The sequence below is a fragment of the Pyxicephalus adspersus genome, chromosome 8 (assembly GCF_032062135.1).
Source record: "Pyxicephalus adspersus chromosome 8, UCB_Pads_2.0, whole genome shotgun sequence".
NCBI lineage: Eukaryota > Metazoa > Chordata > Amphibia > Anura > Pyxicephalidae > Pyxicephalus > Pyxicephalus adspersus.
Genome location: NC_092865.1, coordinates 23,331,025 through 23,354,578, shown reverse-complemented (window position 1 = coordinate 23,354,578; position 23,554 = coordinate 23,331,025). Strand labels below are relative to the sequence as shown.

Below are 23,554 nucleotides of genomic sequence, written 5' to 3'. Positions count from 1 at the left end.
TTTTCTTCTATCACATCAGGTTTTTTCTCTACTGCTTATATTAATGCAATTACTATAGTGTGGATTTATATAGGCTATTCATTTACATGCAAGACAGTGTGGTCAGAGGATGTGTGCTGCTCTACGTGGTGAATAAGCAAAATGTATTTTTCTACTTACACAAGTATTTCCTTTCTTTCAGAACATGTCTGGCTCTGCTTTTTCTCGTCCTAAGTGCCTAAACAACCCTGATTCATTTTGTTATATCTGTGGCAGTTTCACCATTCCCAAAGGGCGAACATCAGAACATTTGTAGAGCAAGCCTATTTGGCATATTTCAAATTTAAACTTGGTGATCAAGATAAGTCTTGGGCCCTCATAAGGTGTGCAAATAGTGTGTCGAGGGTTTACGGATGTGAACAAAGGGAACATGTGATAAGATGTCATTTGGTATACCTATGGTTTGTGGAAAGCCAGGAGATCATTTCAGTGACTGTTACTTTTGTATAGTGAAAACTTCAGGATATAACAAGAAAAATAAATGTAACATGGAGTATTCTAGTCGACCATCCGCTATACGTCCAGTGGCTCATTCAGATGAAATCCCAGTGCCAGTTTTCATTACACTACCCTCTCTCGGAGAACATGATTATGGTGATGAACTTGGTGACAACAATGATGAAGAGTTTGAAATTGAAGAGGACTCTGTTCATAAGGGATTTGATCAGCATGAGTTGAGTGATTTGGCACGTGATTTGGGACTATCGAAGAAGGCTCTCTAAAGCCTCTCTGAAGTCTCTGATGCTGATCAAATCCCTAGCATCAGGACTGCGTGAGAAAAACTTACTTGAAAAAGGAACAAAGGTATCGTAATTTTGAGCCAGAGAAATTGCATTTCTGCAGTACTTTAGAACTGACAGTGGCTTTGTGTATTGCCATAACACACCTGGTTTATTGGAGGAATTGGGAATTCCAATCTATAACTCAACTGAATGGGGACTATTCATCGATAGCTCAAAGCAGAGTTTAAAGTGTGTCCCCCTTCACAATGGCAATATATTTGGGTCAGTCCCAATTGGCTATTCAGTTTCTCTTTGTGAAGAATTTGCAGACATAAAGAGAGTCATTGAGTTGTTGCAATATCATCAACACAATTGGGTTATCTGTGTTGACCTTAAAATGGTATGCTTCCTTCTTGGTCAGAAACGCGGATACATCAAGTATCTGTGCATGTGGGACAGCTGAGCTCGTGGGAGGCATTGGGTGGATTGGAATTGGCCTCCAAGATCTGTTCTAAAACCAGGTGATCCAAACATTCTACATTAGCCACTTGTTGATAGAAAGAATTATGTTCCCGCCTCTGCACATGAAACTGAGTCTGATGAAGCAGTTTGTTAATACTTTGCCAGCTGAAGGGTACTGTTTCAAGTACCTCATTTTGGCATTTCCTAGCCTGTTATTTGGAAAAATAAAGGCCGGTGTGTTTGATGGTCCACAGATTCAGCAGCTCATCAAAGATGAACATTTCATCAGGACATTGTCAGAAGTCGAAAAGAATGCTTAGTTATCATTCAAAGCCATTGTCAAGGAAACACACTAGCAAATAATTACACAGAAAGTGTCCAGAAACTCTTGGAGAGCTACAAAATGCTTGGTTGCAATATGAGCATCAAGGTGCATTTTCTGCATAGCCATCTTTCCAACTTAACAGAAAACCCTGGTGAAGTCAATGATGAGCAAAGTGAACAATTCCACCAAGATTTGAAGGTCATGGAAGGACGGTATCCGGGTAGATGGCATGTACATATGATGGCTGACTATTGTTTGAACATCCGGTGGGACTGTTCTAACACTGAACACTCCAGGAAAAGCTATAAACGTAAATTTTTATCTTAACCTCTTACCCAAACAATTTTCAAATGTTTTACTCTAAAAAAATGTCATAGAGTAACAATAAATCCTTTGTATGAACAAAAGAAATTTAAATAAACATTACATTTCATTTTTTTTTCATTGTATGTAAAAGTTGTATGTTTTTTGACAAAAATGAAGGGCACCTTGTATTGTAAAAACTGGACGTTATAGCAAAATACTGGGGTCATTTTTTGATTCACCACCCAAAAATTAGTAAAAAACAAGTGTAAGATCTAACTCAACAAAAAAATGCCTTCCCCGGTGTTATAGAAGTTTCATGTTTTGGAGTAGTAGCAAATGCTCTCTCAGTGATTTAATGTTTTGTTAACCTTCAGTTCTCATGATTTAAAAACCTAAATTTCTTATGCCTAAGTCTAGTATCAGATTTTTTTGTTGGGCAGGCTTGAATCTCGGCACCTTGAAATTTCACCACCCCCAGAACACATAACCTTGGCCAGTCTAAATCCATTGCGCAGGCAGACCAGATATGAAAAAGCTCCAAGTAGTCCTCGACTAGGCCCTTCAGAGTACCTTAGGGTTGGCCCAGGGCTCACAGCCACATGGCCCCAGTAGGATCACCTTTCACCACACTGGTCCACCCTCTTACTCAAACATGGCTATCTTCTGCATGGTAGCCCTCATTCTTCTCACCGTGATTTATCCGTGACTGGTTGAGGCAGACAAATATCCAGCAGTCAGTTGTTGTAACTTCTTTCTGGTCTGACAATTTAGGAACCGCAGGAACTGCAAGTACTGCAAGAACCCAGTGCTAATCAGTAAGCCACCTTGCTGTCAAATTCAGCAACAGACTTTGGCTTTTAGAGCGAGAAATGTATATGAAATACAATCATATATGTGTCTTTGAAGCACACTATATGTCCCATATTATCCATATTCCCAAAAATCAAATTCCTCCAACATCACTATAGATCAATAAACAAATAAATAAATGGCATTTTTATATATGCATTTCTTTACCTAACTGTTTTTTTTTTTTTTTTCTCCTCCAGTTGAAGCTCAATGTGAAACCACAGCAGTAGAGGTTCCTGAAGTTGTTGCCTGGTATGTACACAGTCTTTTTTAAAGAAAGTCCAGTTTGTTAATATCTAAATGTTTCTATACCTTTATTATTAGCACCATATATTATGAATGTATGCAACACTGAATAGGACCCTAGAGGGTGTATGAGAGTTATGTTTATGCAGAGAACGGGGGCATTTACATGAAACCTGTTCTCAAATCACAGACGGTTGAAAACTAGGTTGGACCTTTCACTGAGATTATGTAACCTGCCTTTTCTGATTTGGTTCTAAAGATTACAGGTTTCCTTGTTGGTGTTTTTGATCCTCTTTCTATAATAATTTCTGAATCACTGACCCAAAACTAGTTTGATATGTAGGTGTTCATCTGATTTCCAAACTTTCTGCACATCTATCTGCATACTTGTTTCAAGAGTGTAAGTGAAACTACTGAAGCCAAATAACCAGCTTTACATCTAGACAATTAGTATTATTTAGAGTCCAACAATGGCAGCTTAATTAGTCTCTCTGTGGTGGGTCTGCTTTAACTTCAGGTTACAAGTCATTTTACATAGCTATCCAGGTTAGAAAACTGTGCAATAGGTTTAATATTCTGTAATCATTAATATTCAATATTCTGACATTTTATAGTTAAAAAAAAATAATATTAATAATAATAATGCCTTCCTACCTAACCTACCTATACATCTTTTGCTCCCACATCTACATCCTCACTATTTATAATGAGACCTTTCAAATGGGCACTATACTTACATCTGTCACAAATATATTTACTCTGGAAATATTGCTCTGGTTGTGCTTGTCCCGCATGAAATAAATGTATGACTTTCATGAAACATAAAATAAAGGTTGACATTCAAAACTCTGGCAACCTCCGGACCTGAAGAGTGCCAGTTTTTGAAGGTTATACTTACCTCCACACACAGTCCAGCCTTCCTCTTGCTGCACTCGCGGAAATCTGGCACAGTTCCGGAGAGCAGGCAGCTGGGACGTCTCAACATGTATTTAGTGTAGCAAGCAAGACCTAACAGCTGTTTCTGGAGAACAGCGCCATTAAAACATAAATGGCTAAACAGTGTAATACAGTCCCTGTATTGAAAATGCCCTCCAAAATTCATGCCTGAAAACTAAAGGAACCAGATTATCGATGGCCAGATTTTCGATTGTCATCCTGTATTGCTTACAGGTTTTGAAATTCACATTGGTTAAAAAATTCTCTTATCTCATCTCATCTACTTTGTGCAAGGTTTTAGTGTTTGGAGAAATAATGACATGTTAGGAATTTGTTTAGTCCAAAGCAAGGCTCCAACAGGACCCATCAATAAACATATAAAAACCTTCACTAACTATTTGCATAATTCAGCATTCCATCACACTTCCAAAAGTAGTTGATAAATACTGATAAGAAAAACAAAATCCTCTGCTCACAGTGAAAGTTTTGAAAGTTTATTTAGAAGAAAATGTTACAAAGTAAAAGAGTTGAGATAGACAAGCAAAAGATTAACACTCATGGAGACCCTCATTGCAGGTTGTAGAGCAGTGGTCCCCAACCTTATGAGAGCCCACGGACCACTACATTTACGGACTCAAGACTGCGAATGCGTGAGGAGCAGTGTGTCACTCAAAGGGAAAGAAACTTCCCTCAGAGTGATGTTATGTTGCCAGAACCCGCCCACACTCCCATCGCAGGTCTGGGCCTGCGATGGGAGAGTGGGTGGGTTGTCTTCCAGAGACACAACCTGCCCACTGCCCTGAGCCTGCGATGCATACGAGAGGCATGGTTCACAGCTCTGGCGGGTGCGCTGCCCTAAACGGGGTCCTTCTCCTGACCCTGTTGGGAGGTGCACCGGCTCTGACCTCATGGACACCAACAAAACAATCACATGGGTGCACATTCTAAAAATATTTCAAAAGGGTAAATTTTTTTAGGTGTCTACCTGATAGACATTGGTACATTAGTCCATTTTATTGTGGTAACTCACCAAAAAATTAGGTAATTTTTCAAAGTGGCATTTTATTTACTTCCCCAATAGCTTGTTGGGAGTTCAACTATTAGAATCATACAAGAAACCCAAAAGATGGGACTTTCAAGGCACATATCATCAACCAGATAATACATTTGAATTTAAAACGAAGCATTTATTATTATAACATTAAAATACAAGTAGTTAAAAAGCTCCTAGAAAGATCTCAAATTTTCCTCTCAAGGCAATTCACAGGCATAGGATGCTTCCCTTCTTTTGGATGTCTTGTATGATTGTATTTATAAACATGGGATGTGGCAGGGTTTTTTATTAACCACCCGACCGTTAAACCCGACCTTGGTTCGGGTTAAAAAAAATTGCAATTATCGATAAACCCAAACTTTTCTCACTGTATTAAAATACAGTGAGAAAAGTTCGGGTTTATCGATCACTTACCTGTTCCCGCTGTGATCATCCAGCGCCGTGTTCGTGTTCCAGCGTCGTTCTCTAGCGTCGTCCTCCAGCGTCGATCTCCCTCTCCAGCGTCGGGTGCCTTCTCCGGGAAGAAGAAGCCGGCCGGCGGAGAAGAAGAAGCCGGCCGGCTTCTTCTTCTCCATCTGTAGCGTGTACGTGTCCCTCGGCCATGACGTCGGCGCGTGTGCAGGAAATTCAAATTTAAAAACATTTAAACACATTTTGTATTGGATTGAATACAAACTCATGTATCCAATCCAATACAAAATGATTCAAAATAAATACAAAGTATGTAACTGGTAAATTCAAACTCTCATTTTGTATTGGATTGAATACAAACTCCTGTATCCAATCCAATTCAAAATATTATAAAATAAATACAAAGTATATAACTGGTAAATTCAAATTCATATTTTGTATTGGATTGGATACAAACTCCTGTATCCAATCCAATACAAAATAATATAAAATAAATAAAAAGTATATAACTTGTAAATTCAAACAAAAAAAAAATTTCATGAAAAACAGTATACCGCTTTTGGTACAGAAATCTAGACAGTGTAACGCCCAGGTGGTTAAGTATATTCATATGCTGGGCATTCAATCTCTTGTTTGGTCTGGAGTTCAACTATTAACCTAACCCCAACTCTTCCACAGCAAACTAGACCCTATTTTTCATCTGTCTTAAGAACTATACCCATCTCAGGAAATATTTTCACATACATTATTAAAAACATACTCAGAGATCAACATTTATGTATAGAATGTAAACATTATTAACTTCTGGGAAGAATATATATTGTATACTGTATATGTATTAAGCAACTGTTTTCATTGTTCTTCTTTAGGTTACTCAATCACTTTCTTTTATAATTTGTCTACATAATTTTTAAAAGCACGGTTAGCTCAGTGGCTAGCACCTTGCCTTTGAAACACTGGATCCTAGGTTCCAATCTCGCCCAGGACAATATCTGCACTATATAAGCACAAGTTAATAATCATAACGACTTTTCCTCCAAACAGTTTTAAATGAAAATATTAAAAAGCACAATACTCAATAGGTTCAGTTTATGATCTCTCATCAAACATTATTCACAATTCAGGAAAAAATCTTTAACTTAGGTTACCTTTCATAATTAGAGTATTAATAATGTCATTGAGCCTGATCTATTTAAACTCTCCAAGGCTGGAGAGGATACACTTTCATCAGTGTAGCTTGGTGATCCAGAAAACCTAAAATGGATCTAGCCGAGGATTGAAAACATTTGCTAACAAATAACAAATGACTTTAAGAAATCCATTCCAGGTTGCCTGGATCACCCAGGTTAACATATCACATCTGATGGGCTTGTACATACAGTGCCCAAGTACATTTTACAGGTTATTCTCAGTTATTGTGTAGTGTAAAACATACAAGCAACACTGTTGCAGATTTTTAAGGCACCTTTCGTCAATAGACATTCACAAACAAAATAATAAAACTATATTTTACTTAATATAACATATGTACCAACATCATTGGAAATACATGGCGTACATTACAGTCTCATGTGTATTTTGATCTTTAAACACATTTCACATAATGTGCCTCTTCAGGAAAGAGAAAAATGATGAGACCAGTATGTACTAGTTGCACTACAATAATTATAATTGTAATATCCTACCCTTACATTTTTAATCATATAGCTCAAATATATTTATCTACAATAATTATAGACATTTACATCTTAAACCTAATGTATAGTTATAAATGATCAATGCCAATCATAGCATCATCTGCCATAAGAAAGTTGTTAACAAATTGCTTAAGCAACCTTAAGGGGCTGAAACCTTAAAAGAACCCTGTTTACCTAAACAAGTGTTACACTGCAGCTTTGTAGTGTATCTTGATATAAAGCTGAATCATGCTAACTTTCGATGTAATGACCAACAATGTTAGAGCTGAGCTTATCTTTATGTGCTGGAACCAAATAAACCATGTGATCATAACACACGTGTGTTCAATAAAAGCTCATTTAAGTCCGTGGACTTAATCAGACCCCTCAAAACACTTAGAAGTTTTAAAAGCACCACATTGAGCTAACTCAAGTAAAAAAATGTAACAATCCAAAAATGTCATCCAAATTTAACAGAACATACAGATGTGATGGAGAATAGTACATATTCCAAAGGAAGAAACTATTAGAAAGCTTCGATTTTACTCTATTATACATGGAGTCAATTCTTCAACCTGTGAGATCTAAGAGTTAACAAAACTGTGAAGCAATTTAACACCAATACAAAAAAATCTGATAAAAAATTAATTAGCAAAAACAACTCAGCTTCCCTCCTAAAAAGAAATGGTTAGATACAAAAACAACTTAATAAATGTTGTTATTTAAACCTGTGTATATTGTATGCTTCCCTTGTACTTACCTAATACAATCTTTCAAAAAAATGGTGTTACTTAAAAACAAGTCCTAAGAAACCTTTACCCCTTTAAATGCACTTTTATTTTACCCAAAGAAATTTGAAGAGCCCCTAATATTTAGTTTCACATGGATTTTTTAACTTTTAAATTACCATGGTATGCCCTTTCTCTTATAGACGTCCATAAAAAGATCTAATAATTTACCGTAACAATAAACCTTGGTGTTTATCATTACACATCATATCTTGAACACATCATATACATTTTATTTCTTTATCAATACCTTGCTATTTAAAATCATTTGACCACCAATTTTTTACAGTTACTTCTGCCCAGGCAGTGGGAATTCCTACATCACCACTCTATAGCGTAGGAATACAGCTGGCTGAAATAAGAAATCTCAACAAATTCCTAATTACAATAAATGCTGTGATGTGATGACAACCTGTCATATGTGTTCTTCTTCTACAGGGTTATATGCCCAGAACATTGCGAAAAAGAAGAAGACAAATTTGAAAAAGACAACATTAAGGACACAGATGGCTACAACAATGTAAGTTTAAGTTGCAGATAGATCATGTTGAAAAGTTACCATATATAAACAAATTAGTGCATTATTTATTTAAATTCATTTTTCTTATTTGTAAAAACTAGGAAATTCCAATATGCAAGGCAGCATTTAATTCCGGCATTCTTGACAATGATGATACCTCATTCATATTGCAAAGAAAACCAAGTGAAGAGAATTTCTTTGTAAGGTCATCTATCGAAGAAATACCTGAAGATGACCCCACAAAACCACTTGAAGGTAAATATTTTCATTGTACATGGGCAGTGTTGTTTTCCTGCTTTTTAAAACGAAATACATACAGGCATTCCCATGTATGCGTCAATAAATTAGAGTATGTTGCTACTATCATAGAGGTAATAGGTATCAGAAATATACCTTAACTGAACCTGTATGACAATGCAGAGTCATCTTTACTGAAGAACTCCTAAACCCTAAATAAAAAATACCTAATCAAAAATAAGAAAAAATACTACATAGGAATAATTGGTCCCTTAATGTGCCTGACCATATCTCTGTCAATGAATAGATCATGTAAGGTATCACAGTGCCAGCTACAAGCCAAATATAACCCAGTACAAGTACTGACATAGGGAAATTAACAGTTGCACAGACAATTATGTGGGTTATGAAAATCAAGGAGAACAGTGCTCCAATGCTGATTAATAATTTGCCATGTTGTCCACAGTGACCTTCTCAGCACCGGGCTCAGATTGTCATCTATATATCTATGACTTTATTCTAGGTCATTATGACTAAAAATGGCATATGTTTGACATAAGTGAATGTATGCACTTCTGTATTTTACTGAATACTATTTTTTCTTCCAGTTGAAGTTCAGTGTTCTACAACTGCAGATGAGATTCCTGAAAGAATTTCAAAGTATGTAAGACACCAGTATTTAAAAAAAAGTTGTTTGCTAATATCCAAAGCATTTCTATCTTTATAAAAATAGAAGCATGTTGTATAAGGGTATATAACACTGGGTAGGAGGATAGATGAATTATCTCCCGGTCTGCACATAGGGAGCTTAAAGAGGTTTTCTTAAAGGACTATGTAAGTTTCCATTGCTCTCCTTCAAAAACAACATATTGTCTGATTGTAAATTAAATTCCTAGGCTTTGTTAGTTTCTGAATTACTGACCTGAAACAGACCTGTGGTTCAGAAAAGTCAGAGGAAAGTGCTGATTTGACACTTTTTTAGGTCATTACTCATAAATTACTGAAAACAACCAATATGATGGCCAAGTAACTAGCATCTTTCTGTCATGAAATGATTTATTTAAAATAAAACTCCACTTTCATTAAGTGAATATAACATACATAATTGTTGCACCAGTCATTTTGCAATGCTATATTATTTTAATCTGTAGCCCTTTTGATTTCTAAAAGTAGCAAATAATTATTGCTTTCTTGCATAATGGCAAGAAACATTCCAAAGGAGCAACACTCTCATGCCTACAACAGAGGTATTCTAGAGATACTGATCTGGTTGTACATACGGGCAGCACCGTGGCTCTGGGGTTAGCACTCCAGAGCTAAGTCCCAGGTTCGAATCCCACCCAGGACACTATCTGCATGGAGTTTGCAGGTTCTCCTCGTGTCTGTGTGGGTTTCCTGTGGGAACTCCGGTTTCCTCCCACATCCCAAAAACGTGCAGTTAAGTTAATTGGCTTCCCCCTAAATTCACCTTAGACTACATTAATGACATATGACTATAGTGAGTTCTTTTGAGGGACAGTTAGTGACACGACTATGGACTTTGTACAGCGCTGCGTAATATGATGGCGCTATATGAATACTGTGTAATAATAAAAAATAACATACAAGTGGAACCCTTGTAACCCCACTTAACAACACTTTCAACCTTGTATTAACTCATTATTCCAGTTAAAACATGTGCATATTACTTTTAGGAATTATAAATTACTGTTCACTGATTTTAAAATATGTATTTGCTTTTAAACTCTCTTAATTTATCATTTTTTTTACAAACCACTGTAGGAAAATGGAACAAAGACTTGGGGTTAGGTATTTGTAAAGGAATTAGGATAATTTATGAATTACTTTAAGGTTCAACTTAAACCTCCAACAATAAATACATTAAAAGTTCCCCTTACAATTAATATAATTCATCAATTTACAATTCACGACACTGGATGATGCTCTGGGAATTCTGTTCCTGGATTTAGTTCAATTTAAAAATAATAATTTTGAAGGAAGAAATGTTAATTATTCTAGCAATAGAACTCTATAGCGTAATTGTTACAACTCCATCCGCAGATCATCTGCTCAGCATGCTGCAGCATCACCTGCATTCCCGTAGCCCTGAATTTTACACCATTCTCAGCATCCTCTGCACAAAATTGAGGCTGTGCACAGCTGAAGGGGATTCTGCAGTAGATGCTGCAGCCAATCTAGGGATTGTTCAGTCCTGCCATTGGCTCCTGGGCCTTTTAAACCTCTCCAGTTCCAGACTCAGATTGCTGGATCCTCAGTGCACTTCTTGCCTTTCTGCTAGCAAGTCGTTTGTTTTGATTCTCTGTGTTTGACCTCAAGTTACCTGACTTTGCTTTGTCCACTGCCTGTCCTGACCTCACCCTGTTACTTGACCTTGCCTTGCCTGCCGCCTGCCCTGACCTCAGCCTGTTACCTGACCTTCGCCTTGCCTGCCCTGATCTTGGCCTGTTACCTGAGCCAGTCCAGCTACCTGGACTCGCTGTTTTCCAGCCTCATCATCATTCCCAAGTGGAAGTATTCTGATCCGTGTCACCCCCTGGAGGGGAGAGCCTGGGGACTGCAACCTGGCAATCCCCTTGCAGCAAAGTAGTCCATGGCCACTAGGGTCACCGGCCCATCACTCCTTGCAGGGTGCACTGGTGCACTAGATTCTGCGCCTCAGGTAATCCCATGTCACCTGCCAGGGGTAGACAACCCATCACAGTAATATGTTCATACAGGAGACTCATAATAATGTGTTTTACAGGGTAATATGTCCAGAGGACTGCAAAATGGAAGGAAAGGAATTAAAGGTCACAGATGGATATAGCAATGTAAGTTGCAGACAAATCCTATTGAAAAGTGAGCAGATATAATAAATTAATTATTAAACAGTAACAGAATATCAATTATAATTCTAATAAGTAAAATTCTAATATTTTTACACTTATTTGTAAAAACTAGGAAATTCCTTTATGCGTGGCAGCGGGTGTTTCTGGTACTGTTCACAAAGGAGCTAAATCATTTATATTAGAAAGAAAACCGAAAAAAGATAAATTCTTTGTAAGATCATCTGTTGAAGAGATACCTGAAGATGAGCCCACAAAACCACTTGAAGGTGAATATTTTCATCCATTAGGTATAAAAAAGCTTTTCTGCTCTTCAGATTTAACTACACATGTCCATTCCCATGTATGTGATAATACAAATATAGCATTCGCCCTATAAAAGTGAGCATGTAGCCACTATCATATAAATAATAGGTACCATTAATATCTTAAAGCTGACCTGACCCAATCAAAATAAAAGAAAAAAACAATAAAGAACCAAATAATAAGTATATTCTTGAGAATGAGCTACTACAGTGTTATAGAGTGCATTTTAATCTTACACATAAGTAAGGACTTTCTCTTCACCCCTTTGTGATTGGCATTGACACCTAAGCAGCTAGTGCCCAATCACCAACACATATGAACGAGAGGGGATTGAGTGTGTGGCCATACCTTGAAATATCAAGTGGTCCCACTGACTGAACAGAATGAGGCAACAAAACAGGTTTACATTGTCAGTGACAACAAACCACTTATTCCTCAAGTGTCTTTAATTTTAAAAAGTGACAGAATATTATTTACACTTTGTTACACTACAAATGATTTTATAAAAATAAAAATGTAAAATTAAGTAACCACTGGTGAATAGTCTAACCTGGGCTGAACATTTATTATGTTACATACAAAAACATAACATACAAAAATTATTTTGCTAGAGAAACATCTATTAAGTCAGAATTAGGGTTGCAAGCCATGTTTAAGTCAGCAAATGCATACAAAATACTGACATTGGCAATGCTGTGTTGGAGAAACCAGGACATCACTTCTAATTAATAAGCCACCCCATTGTCCACTGGCCTTTTAGTAGTGGGCATTGGGTTCAGTTTAAGAAATGAATATTTTACCTTTTTTTAAAAATAATGTGTTTTTCTGGGTTGTTATGACCAAAATAGCACATTTACCTTTTTTTTATTTTTCACTTCTGTATTTACCTGATTACTATTTCTCTTCTCCAGTTGAAGTTCAGTGTGAAACAACTGCAGTGGAGATTCCTGAACAAGTTGTAAAGTATGTAAGACAGCTCTCTAAAAAATGTGTTAAATTTGTTGATATCCAAGACATTTCCATCACTATCTATCTATAAATATATATAATCTGATATATGTATTTATGTATTTATGTATGTGTGTATGTATGTTCCACCATCACTCTAACATTCATGGAGACATTTCAACCAAACTTGCCAAATATATGACTGAGGCTCATGTGAGTGCACCTGTCATCTTTGTACAGCGCTAAGCTATATGTCAGAGCTATATTTGGATGAAACGCATGGAGACATCTCAACCAAACTTGCTAAGTTCCATCATCACTGGGAAACGTATCAACAATTTCAACCAAATATGCTAGACATACAGTATGACTCAGAGACATGTGAGTGCAGCAGTCATCTTTGTGAGGAAGTGGGGGACATTAGAGTGTCAGCTCCTCTGTACAGAGACTGATAGGACTGGCTCAGTGATCTCTGTACAGCACTGCGGTATATGTCAGAGCTATATAAATGTATATTAGTAGTGTGTGACTGTGGGGGGACATTAGAGTGTCAGCTCCTCTGTATAGAGACTGATAGGACTAGCTCAGTGTTCTCTGTACAGAACTATGGCATATGTCAGAGCTATATAAATGTATAATAATAATAGTGTGAGACTGTGGGGGACATTAGAGGGTCAGCTTCTCAGTACAGAGACTGATGGGTCTAGCTCAGTGTTTCATTGTACATCACTATGGTATATGTTAGACCTATATATATATAATTGGATGTATGTATGTGTGTATGTTCCACTATCACTCGAAAACGCATGGAGACATTCCAACCAAACTTGCTAGACATATGGCTCAGACTCATGTAAATGCACCACTGATCTTTGTACAGCACTGTGGTATATGTCAAAGGTATGTATATATGTATGTATGTGTATATGTATTGCTCAGTGACAGTGTGCCTTTTGCCTATATTTTTACATCCTTTTTTTTTTTTACATGCCTTTGAGAAAACGTAAGGCAATTGGCCAAGTAGAATCAAAGACAAAAAAATGAAACAACACTATAGACAAGAAAATCACTATTGTTTATTTGATTCCTTTTCCTGCATAATATAAGATTGCAATAAATAAATACCCGGGCAACCCCTAGTTATCAGCTAGTATTAATAAAAACATGTTACATACCTGTATGTAACATTAGGGAGGCTATAGGGTTTGTATCTTGCAGTTTGTACATAAATGACTAAGATAATAAAGAACTTGGGAGGGATTTCTTAAAGTACACCTGTTATGAGAAATCTATGGAAGCCACCATCTTCTGAAAGTTTTGGTTGTCTGGCTTTATTAGTTTAAATTATTGACCAAAACAAACTCACAGACCAGGTAAGTCGGAGCAAAGACCTTTTTTGTACACTTGTTCCAGGTTGTCATTTAAAGTATTGAAGCTGGTAAGTCAGTATGACAGCCATGCAACAAACATTTTCAAAAGGAAAGGTCATCAATGACAGACTCCATCTAGCTCTCAGGACAGGTTTTCTTTAAAGGAAAGCTGCACTTCAATTAAGTGAATATAACATGCACCATTTATTTTGTATTTTATTGTTAGAAAAAAAAACATTTTTTTCATTTTTATCTGAGGCATCTTCAATTTGAATTCAAACATAACCTTCTTGCTTCATGTCTCATGCCTGGAGACATTCTTCATAGAGCTGTTCTGTAGGATTTCCCCATTCTTGCTTGTTGGATTGGTTTGCTGTGTTTCTCAGATATCTGATGATGACACATTTTAGACAGCTCTTACAAGTAGAGCTGCATTTTGGTGAGAAGGTCTCTGGAATTCATTTTTAAAGGGAAGAAAGCTAAATATGAAAGATCCTGATCTAAAACCTGGTAAACACAAGAAGATTCACTGCCAATTTTACACCCAACCAACTAAACTGAACATCATTTTTCATACGGTGATCGACTGGTCATCAGGTTCAAAATACTGCACACAGATGTACAATATTCCTAAATGATTATGTGCTGTATGAACTATGCTTTACCTTTGTACTAATATGTATTTGTATAGCACATAATAGTAGACACTAGCCAATAGGAACACACCTGCCGCTGCTTTTAAATAGAATTTTTCACACTGGATTTTGTTAGAAAAGAAAATAGGTTAAATGGATGGATCAACATTTGAGAAAGTTCTTATAAAATATAGTATTTAGATTGTAAGCTCTTCTGGGTAGAGTCCTCTCCTCCTCCTGTGTCACTGTCTGTATCTGTCTGTCATTTGCAACCCCTATTTAATGTTCAGCGCTGTATACAATTGTTGTCGCTATAAAATACTGTTTATTAATATTAAGAAAAAACAATAATAATAATTATATGCAATCTGGTGTAGTTTTTTCATACAAGTAATTAAAGAACCAATATATTTACAATATTTTTCTTGACAATTAGGAAGTATTGATACATAAAACATAAAACAGTATGCGGTTCTCTATTTAAGACAAACATATTCCACACCATAGGCCTCACACGTAGAGTGCTAGCAGCCTATGACCTGGTAAGCAGTACAGTAATGAGAACTGTTTGTTTAGGAAATGGCACTGTTGACAGGAGTAACTTACAGTAATAGGAAATGTGCTATAACTACAGATTGGGAAAAAAGTACCTAAGGTGAAAAATATAATATTTTGAAGGGGTTTTAAAAACATTTTCTACTCTTCTTCTATGCACATAGCCAAATCTCATTACACTGCCAGTGGTGTTGTTTTTATCTGAAGTAGGTAAAATATTATTATGTTTTACTGCATGATACCAGAGTAATATGTTTTCTTCTGCAGGGTGACATGTCCAGAGAACTGTGAAATAGAAGAAGGCAAAGTGCAGAGCACAGATGCATATAACAGTGTATGTTATAGATAAATCACATTTAAATAAATAAACAAGTATAGATAAATAAGTAAATTATTGATCAGAAAATGTAACTTCTATTTTTGTAATAAAAAAAACAGGAAACTCCTATATGCGTGGCAGCAATTCATTCTGGAATTCTTGGTAAAGGACATAAATCATTTATATTAGAAAAAAAAAAAAAAGAAAACAAATTTGTTGTAAGATCCTATACTGAGGGGGAAGAGGAAAAGAAACCTACAAAACTACCAGAAGGTAGGTTATTTAGTATATTTCCTTGTTAAAAAAATGTTTTCTCTTGTTTAAAACTGTACTAACAGATGTAATTTGTAGAGGTATAGCATTTTGCAAGTGTGTCTAGCCATTTGACCTACTGTACTCTGATATCTAACTTACCTGGTCAGACAATGCCCCCTCTTTTTCTCTGCACTAAAGCTCTATGTGAGGAAGCTTGTGATGAGGGCTGTGACCATTGCTAATCCATGCAGAAAGCAAATTTTAATGACACATTTCTTTGGCAGTTACAATTTATTAAGTATGCACAGCTCATTATACATTCAACAGAAGAGTGAGAACAAGTAATTTTTTATACAATGTCCCTTCTTTAATAAAAGCTGCCTGCTCACAATTGTTTTGTAAGTTTAGTTCCACTTTAAGTATCACTAAAGGCTTGTGTATAACAGTCTGAAAAGGTACCAAATTTAGTTACTATGTCATTCACAAGCTGCATATGGTTATCAAAAATCTTCCTTTAACCCATGACTAAGCCAAAGAGTGAAAGGTAACAGGTTATTGGTGTAGGTAACAAGTTTATTCTAGAGCAACAGTTAGATGTTAAATTATCCTTTCCTCAAATGTATATTAAACCTCAGTCATCTAGCAAAACTGCTGGGAGAATGACTAAGACTAAAAGGATATACTGAGGCAAATCTAAAAAAAGGGCTTATCATATACCTTATTTCAAATCAGCCACCAAACTGTATAAAAAAATAGCTATAGTTGTATTATTTTTTGTGTGTATTTGAGATATCAGTTAAGTTGACTATTAATTTTGATTTTGTTCCGTAGTTAATGCTTCATGTTCTACAACTGGAGAAATGCTTACAGAACCATTTACCAAGTATGTATATATGAAAATCTGACCATATTTTCAAATTATCATGAAAAAAGTATAATTTTCATTTACTTTTGCTTTCAAGTGTAACATGTCCACACGGATGCATAACCCAGAAAATCCCTGTTAAAGGAAATGGTGTATACACAGAGGTGACTACTTACTGATAACTTAGAAATGTAATATACCAAAAAAAAATAGCAGATTAGAGAACTAATAAAGATTACATTTTTCATATTTTAGGATTCATCTATATGTCGGGCTGCAATTCATGCAGGCGTGCTGACTAATGATGGAGGTCACTGTACAGTTCAGAAGACAAAAGGGCGCAAAACATATGATGATTCAATTAACTATGGAGTGAAATCAGTGATGTCCGGTCCTTGGCCTAAATCATTTGAATTCAATATACCACCATCCTCAAATTCTGAGTCATCAGAAGAATTTGAGCCCACATGGACTAAATCATTTGAATTCAATACATCACCATCCTCAAGTTCTGAGTCATTAGAAGAATTTGAACCTTTTGGGTCTGAATCATTTGAACTAAATTCATCATCATCATCATCATCCTCAAGTTCTGAGTCATCAGAAGAAATTGAACTATCTTGGCCAAAATCATTTGAATTTGATACATCACTATCCTCAAGTTCTGAATCATCAGAAGAATTTGAACTTTTTTGGCCTACATCATTTGAATCAAACACACTATCATCCTCAAGTTCTGAGTCATCAGAAGAATTTGACCCTTTTTTCACTTACAGCCCACAGGAAGGTAACCAATGGTGTATTTACAAAATGTATTCTTTCCTCACTAATTAGTATGTGGGGCACTGTTCATTGTACTGTAATGGCCCAGTAAATGAAAATAACATACATTTACCTAGTAATGTAGGGATTATTTTATGTTGACTCACTTTCCCTGGCTGTTGATTATTTAACATATTGGGCCTGATTTATTAAAGCTCTCCAAGACTGGAGAGGATACACTTTCATCAGTGAACCTGGGTGATCCAGCAAACTTGGAGTGGAAGTCAATAGCTATTTGTTAGCAAATATTTTCAATTCTGGACCAGATCCATTCCAGGCTTTTGGGATCACTCAGGTTCACTGATGAAAGTGTATCCTCTCTGGCCTTGGAGAGCTTCAATAAATCTGGCTCATTGATTCAACATATCAAAACTTATCATATGGGATAATGTAAGCTTTTCATTACTAAGAGTATAGGACATCGGCTAGTTCAGAGATGGCAGACCAGCAGCTGAAAAAGCAGGAACCAGGACATAAACTAAAGGATAAAGAAAGGAAGAGCGAGCAGAATGTAGTTGATCAAGAACAGAAGAATGGTTGTTAAAGGCATATACCATAAAAATCTATACTAGTTAGCTTTAAAACTACATTTCAGGAAAAAGGTGACAATTATTCAAGGCTACAGAGCTATGCTATTTATAGTATTTTTTGCACTTTCCATACCTCTTTTCCATCCTAAACTAGGTCTGTGGTAGAAGTAATGCTACAGTGCTTGCAAAACCTAACCTAATATTTGGAGTAGCATTTTCCAGCACTCCACTCTCAATAATCCCCAATACTAATATAAAGAGGATGATCTGTGAAAGCACAGTAGATATCTGCAGGATGAGATAAACAATAGGGAAGGCCAAACAGCATGGCATGAAGGAAAAAAGTTATGGTAACAACTGTTATGTAGAGAAATAAGATTCCCTCTGTATTATTCAGATAGCAAATAAATAAACTTGAGATTATACTAATTTCCTACATTAAAATAGCTTCAGCAATTTTAGGTGACAGAATATGTCTGGATTGATGTATTGCTGAATATACCATAAATGGAATGCGATTATAGAACATGGTGTATCTATTGTAAATAATTCTCAGTAATAAATATCAAATCACCATACAGTAGCACATTTTATTTTACCAGAAACAGTCAGGCCAAGGGATGAAGAGGATCAGTTCAATGGTACTACGAAAGCAATTAGGAAGCAAAAAATTAAAAGAAAACCCCGAATACGTACAACTAAACAAGCAGTGGGTGATGATCAAAGACCTGATGAAAAGTTTCTTACTAGAAGAAAAAAAACACGTAATCCAAATCAGCCTTCAGATAGCAAGCCTACTTATCCTAACAAAAAATCTAGTAATAGAAAGCGACCTGGATGGGACCAAAAACCAAATGAAGACACATCAACTGAAGAAGATGAACAGCCAATAGATTCAAGCAAACTAAATGATGGAACAAGGCCAACTGGTATACCGAAGGGTCCCAGACAACCACTGGATGATACAAACAAACAACCTAAAAGTAGGAAGCCAACAGGAAAAAAAATAACACCAGATGAGAAGGAGCTGCTAGTGGATCCAACTAAATCAAATAATGCAAAAAAAACATCTGATAAATACAAAACACCTGGTAGCAAACGACCCACTAAAGTAAACAAAAAAACAGGAACCAGACAGCCAACTGGAAAAGACCAAAGACCATCTGAAGATTCACCAAGTGATAAGGAGGAACAGCCAATAGATCCAAGCAAACAAAATGATGGGCGTAGACCACCTGGTGAACCCCAAACACCTGGTACCAAAGAGCATCAGCATCCAAACCAACCAGATAGACATGAACCAACTGATTCAAATAAACACACTGTAAGTAGGAAGCCAACTAAAAAGGATAAAAGACCAGAAGAAGACTTACCAAAAAAGGAGGAAGATCATCCACGGGATCCAAACAAACCAAATGATAGGCAAATGTCATCTAGCAAACCAAAAACACCTGGCACCAAAGATGGTGATCCAAACCATCCATCGGACGGACATAAACCAAATGACGAAAGCAAACAAGTTAGAACACCTGGAAGTGTGAAGCCAACTGGAAAAGACCAACGACCAGATGAACACTCACTAAATGATAATGAAGACAGGTCATTTGATCCAAAGGATGGGCAAAGGCCAGCGGATAAACCCCTAACACCTGGTGCCAATAAGCCACAAGATTCAAGTCACCCCTTGGATATAAACAAACCAACTGATCCAAACAAGCAGACTGGCAGTAGACAACCAACTGAAAAAGACCAAAGACCACACGAAAACTCACCAAGAGATAAAGAAGACCAACCACTGTATCCAAACCAACCAACTGATGACCAAAAGCCAACTGGTGCACTCCAACAACCTGGTACCAAGAAACCTCATAATCCAAACCAACCATCAGATGGACATAAACCAAATGATCAAAGAAAAGTACCTGGAAGTAGAAAGCCATCCGGAAAAGATCAAAAACAAGATAAAGAATCACAGAGAGACAAAGAAAACAGACCACTGGATCCAACCAAACCTAATAATGACCAAAGGCAACCTAGTACACTCCAACAACCTGGTACCATACAACCACAAGATCCAAATCAACCATCCGATGGACACAAACAAACTGATCCAAATAAACAAACTAGCAGTAGACAACCAACTACAAAGGATCAAAAACCAGATGAAGACTCACCAAGAGATGAAGAAAAAAAGCCACTGGATCCAAACAAACTAAATGATGACCAAAAGCCAACTGGTATAGTGCAACAACCTGATACCAAACAACCACGAGATCCAAGTCAACCAGTAAATGAACAAAATACAAAAGAACCAAACAAGCACACAGGTAATAGACAACCAAGGGGAACTGACAAAAAAACAGATGCTGATTTACCAAGAGATGAGGAAGACCGGCCACTGGATAGAAACAAACAAAAGGATGACCAAAGGCAAACTGGTACTTCTCAACAGCCTGATACCAAGGTACCTCGAGATCCAAAGCACCCATCAGATGGACACAAACCATCTGATCAAAGGAAACAACCTGGAAGTAGGAAACCTACTGGAAAAGACCAAAGACCAGAAATATGGTTACCAAGTGATGTAGACGACCGACCATTTGATCCAAACAATCCGAATAGTGGACAAAGGCCATCTGGTAAACCAAAAACACCTAGTTCCAAGGAGCCTCGTGATCCAAAAAAAACATCAGATGTAGGTACTCCAACTGATCCAAATAAGCAACTAGGAAGTAGGAAGCCAGATGGAAAAGACCAAACACCCAATGAAGACTCCCCGAGTGATAAAGACAAACAACAATTTGATCCAAACAATCCAAACAGTGGGCAAAGGCCATCTGGTAATCCAAAATCACCTGGTTCCATGCAGCCTCGTGATCCTAAAAATCTATCAGAAGGCACCTCGCCGAGTGAAATAGATGACCAAACAGATGATCCAAACAATCCAAATAGTGGAAAGAGACCATCTGGTAAACCGAAAACAACTGATTCCAAACAGCCTCATTATCCCAAAAAAACATCAGATGGCAGCGTCCCGAGTGACGAAGATGACCAACTATTTGATCCAAACAACCCAACTGTTGGGCGAAGGCCATCTGGTGAACCAAAAACACCTGGTTTAAAGGACCCTCGTGATCCAAAAGAAACATCAGATGTAGGTACTCCAACTGATCCAAATAAACAACCCGGAAGTAGGAACTCAGATAGAAAAGACCAAACACTATCAGATGACTTACTAAGTAAAGAAGACAAACAACCAAATGATCCAAACAATCCAAATAGTGGACGAAGGCCATCTGGTAAACCGAAAACATCTGGTTCCAAGCAGCCTCGTGATTCCAAAAAACCATCAGATGACAGCACGCCCAGTGACGAACATGACCAACCATTTGATCCAAACAATCCAATAAGTGGACGAAGGCCATCTGGTAAACCGAAAACACCTAGTTCCAAACAGCCTCAATATCCCAAAAAAACATCAGATGGCGGCTCACCAAGTGACGAAGACGAAAAACCATATGATCCAAACAATCCAAATAGTGGACGAAAGCCATCTGGTAAACCGAAAACACCTGGTTCCAAGCAGCCTCGTGATCCCAAAAAAACATCAGCTAGCAGCTCACCAAGTGATGAAGACGACAAACCATATGCTCCAAATAATCCAAATAGTGGGCGAAGGCCATCTGGTAGACCGCAAACACCTGATTTCAAAGAACTTCCTGATCCAAGAAAACCATCAGATGGCGGCCCACCAAGTGACGAACACAACAAACCATATGATCCAAATAATCCAAATGCTGGGCAAAGGCCATCTGGTAGACCGCAAACACCTGGTTTCAAGGAACCACGTGATCCCAAAAAACCATCAGATGGAAGCTCGCCGAGTGACGAAGATGACCAACCATTTGATCCAAACAATCCAATAAGTGGACGAAGGCCATCTGGTGAACCGAAAACACCTGGTTCCAAGCAGCCTCATGATCCCAAAAATCCATCAGAAGCCAGCTCGCCGATTGACGAAGACAAAAAACTATATGATCCAAACAATCCCAATGCTGGGAGAAGGCCATCTGGTAGACCGAAAACACCTGGTTTCAAAGAACCTCGTGATCCAAAAATACCATCAGATGGTGGCTCACCAAGTGACGAAGACGACAAACCATTTGATCCAAACAATCCAATAAGTGGACGAAGGCCATCTGGTAAACCGAAAACACCTGGTTCCAAGCAGCCTCGTGATCCCAATAAACCATCAGAAGGCAGCTTGCCAAGTGACGAGGACAACAAACCATTAGATCCAAACAATCCAAATGCTGAGCGAAGGCCATCTGATAGACCGCAAACACCTGGTTTCAAGGAACCTCGTCATCCGAAAAAACCTTCAGATGGAAGCTTGCGGAGTGACGAAGATGACCAACCATTTGATCCAAACAATCCAATAAGTGGACGAAGGCCATCTGGTAAACCAAAAACACCTGGTTCCAAGCAGCCTCGTGATCCCAATAAACCATCAGAAGGCAGCTCGCCGAGTGATGAAGTCAACAAACCATTTGATCCAAACAATCCAAATGCTGGGCAAAGGCCATCTGATAGACCGCAAACACCTGGTTTCAAGGAACCTCGTGATCCCAAAAAAACATCAGATGGAAGCTCGCCGAGTGAGGAAGATGACCAACCATTTGATCCAAACAATCCAATAAGTGGACGAAGGCCATCTGGTAAACCGAAAACACCTGGTTCCAAGCAGCCTCGTAATCCCAAAAAACCATCAGAAGGCAGCTGGACGAGTGAGGAAGACAACAAACCATTTGATCCAAACAATCCAAATGGTGGGCGAAGGCCATCTGCTAGACCGCAAACACCTGGTTTCATGGAACCTCGTGATCCCAAAAAACCATCAGATGGAAGCTAGCCAAGTGACGAAGATGACCAACCATTTGATGCAAACAATCCAATAAGTGGACGAAGGCCATCTGGTAAACCGAAAACACCTGGTTCCAAGCAGCCTCGAGATCCCAAAAAACCATCAGAAGGCAGCTCGCCCAGTGATAAAGTCAACAAACCATTTAATCCAAACAATCCAAATGCTGGGGAAAGGCCATCTGGTAGACCGCAAACACCGGGTTTCAAGGAACCTCGTGATCCCAAAAAACCATCAGATGGAAGCTCGCTGAGTGACGAAGAAGACCAACCATTTGATCCAAACAATCCAATAAGTGGACGAAGGCCATCTTATAAACCGAAAACACCTGGTTCCAAGCAGCCTCGTGATCCCAAAAATCCATCAGAAGGCAGCTCGCCAAGTGAGGAAGACAACAAACCAAATGATCATAACAATCCAAATGCTGGGCGAAGGCCATCTGATAGACTGCAAACACCTGGTTTCAAGGAACCTCGTGATCCGAAAAAACCATCAGATGGAAGCTCGCCGAGTGACGAAGATGACCAACCATTTGATCCAAACAATCCAATAAGTAGACGAAGGCCATCTGGTAAACCGAAAACACCTGGTTCCAAGCAGCCTCGTGATCC

At 37.7% G+C, this 23,554-nt stretch overlaps 1 protein-coding gene across 1 annotated transcript in view; it reads left to right on the top strand.

Annotated features, from left to right (window-relative positions):
• The window catches only part of LOC140336578 (uncharacterized), a gene marked incomplete in the record, with an annotated part of 67,384 nt that overhangs the window by 23,741 nt on the left and 20,089 nt on the right, over positions 1 to 23,554 (top strand). The window contains 13 exon segments of the mRNA XM_072419785.1: positions 2,904 to 2,955; positions 8,253 to 8,334; positions 8,436 to 8,589; positions 9,180 to 9,231; positions 11,336 to 11,402; positions 11,533 to 11,686; positions 12,635 to 12,686; positions 15,499 to 15,565; positions 15,670 to 15,823; positions 16,637 to 16,688; positions 16,768 to 16,834; positions 16,926 to 17,457; positions 18,625 to 20,649. Of these exon segments, the coding sequence (XP_072275886.1) occupies positions 2,904 to 2,955; positions 8,253 to 8,334; positions 8,436 to 8,589; positions 9,180 to 9,231; positions 11,336 to 11,402; positions 11,533 to 11,686; positions 12,635 to 12,686; positions 15,499 to 15,565; positions 15,670 to 15,823; positions 16,637 to 16,688; positions 16,768 to 16,834; positions 16,926 to 17,457; positions 18,625 to 20,649 (3,510 nt within the window).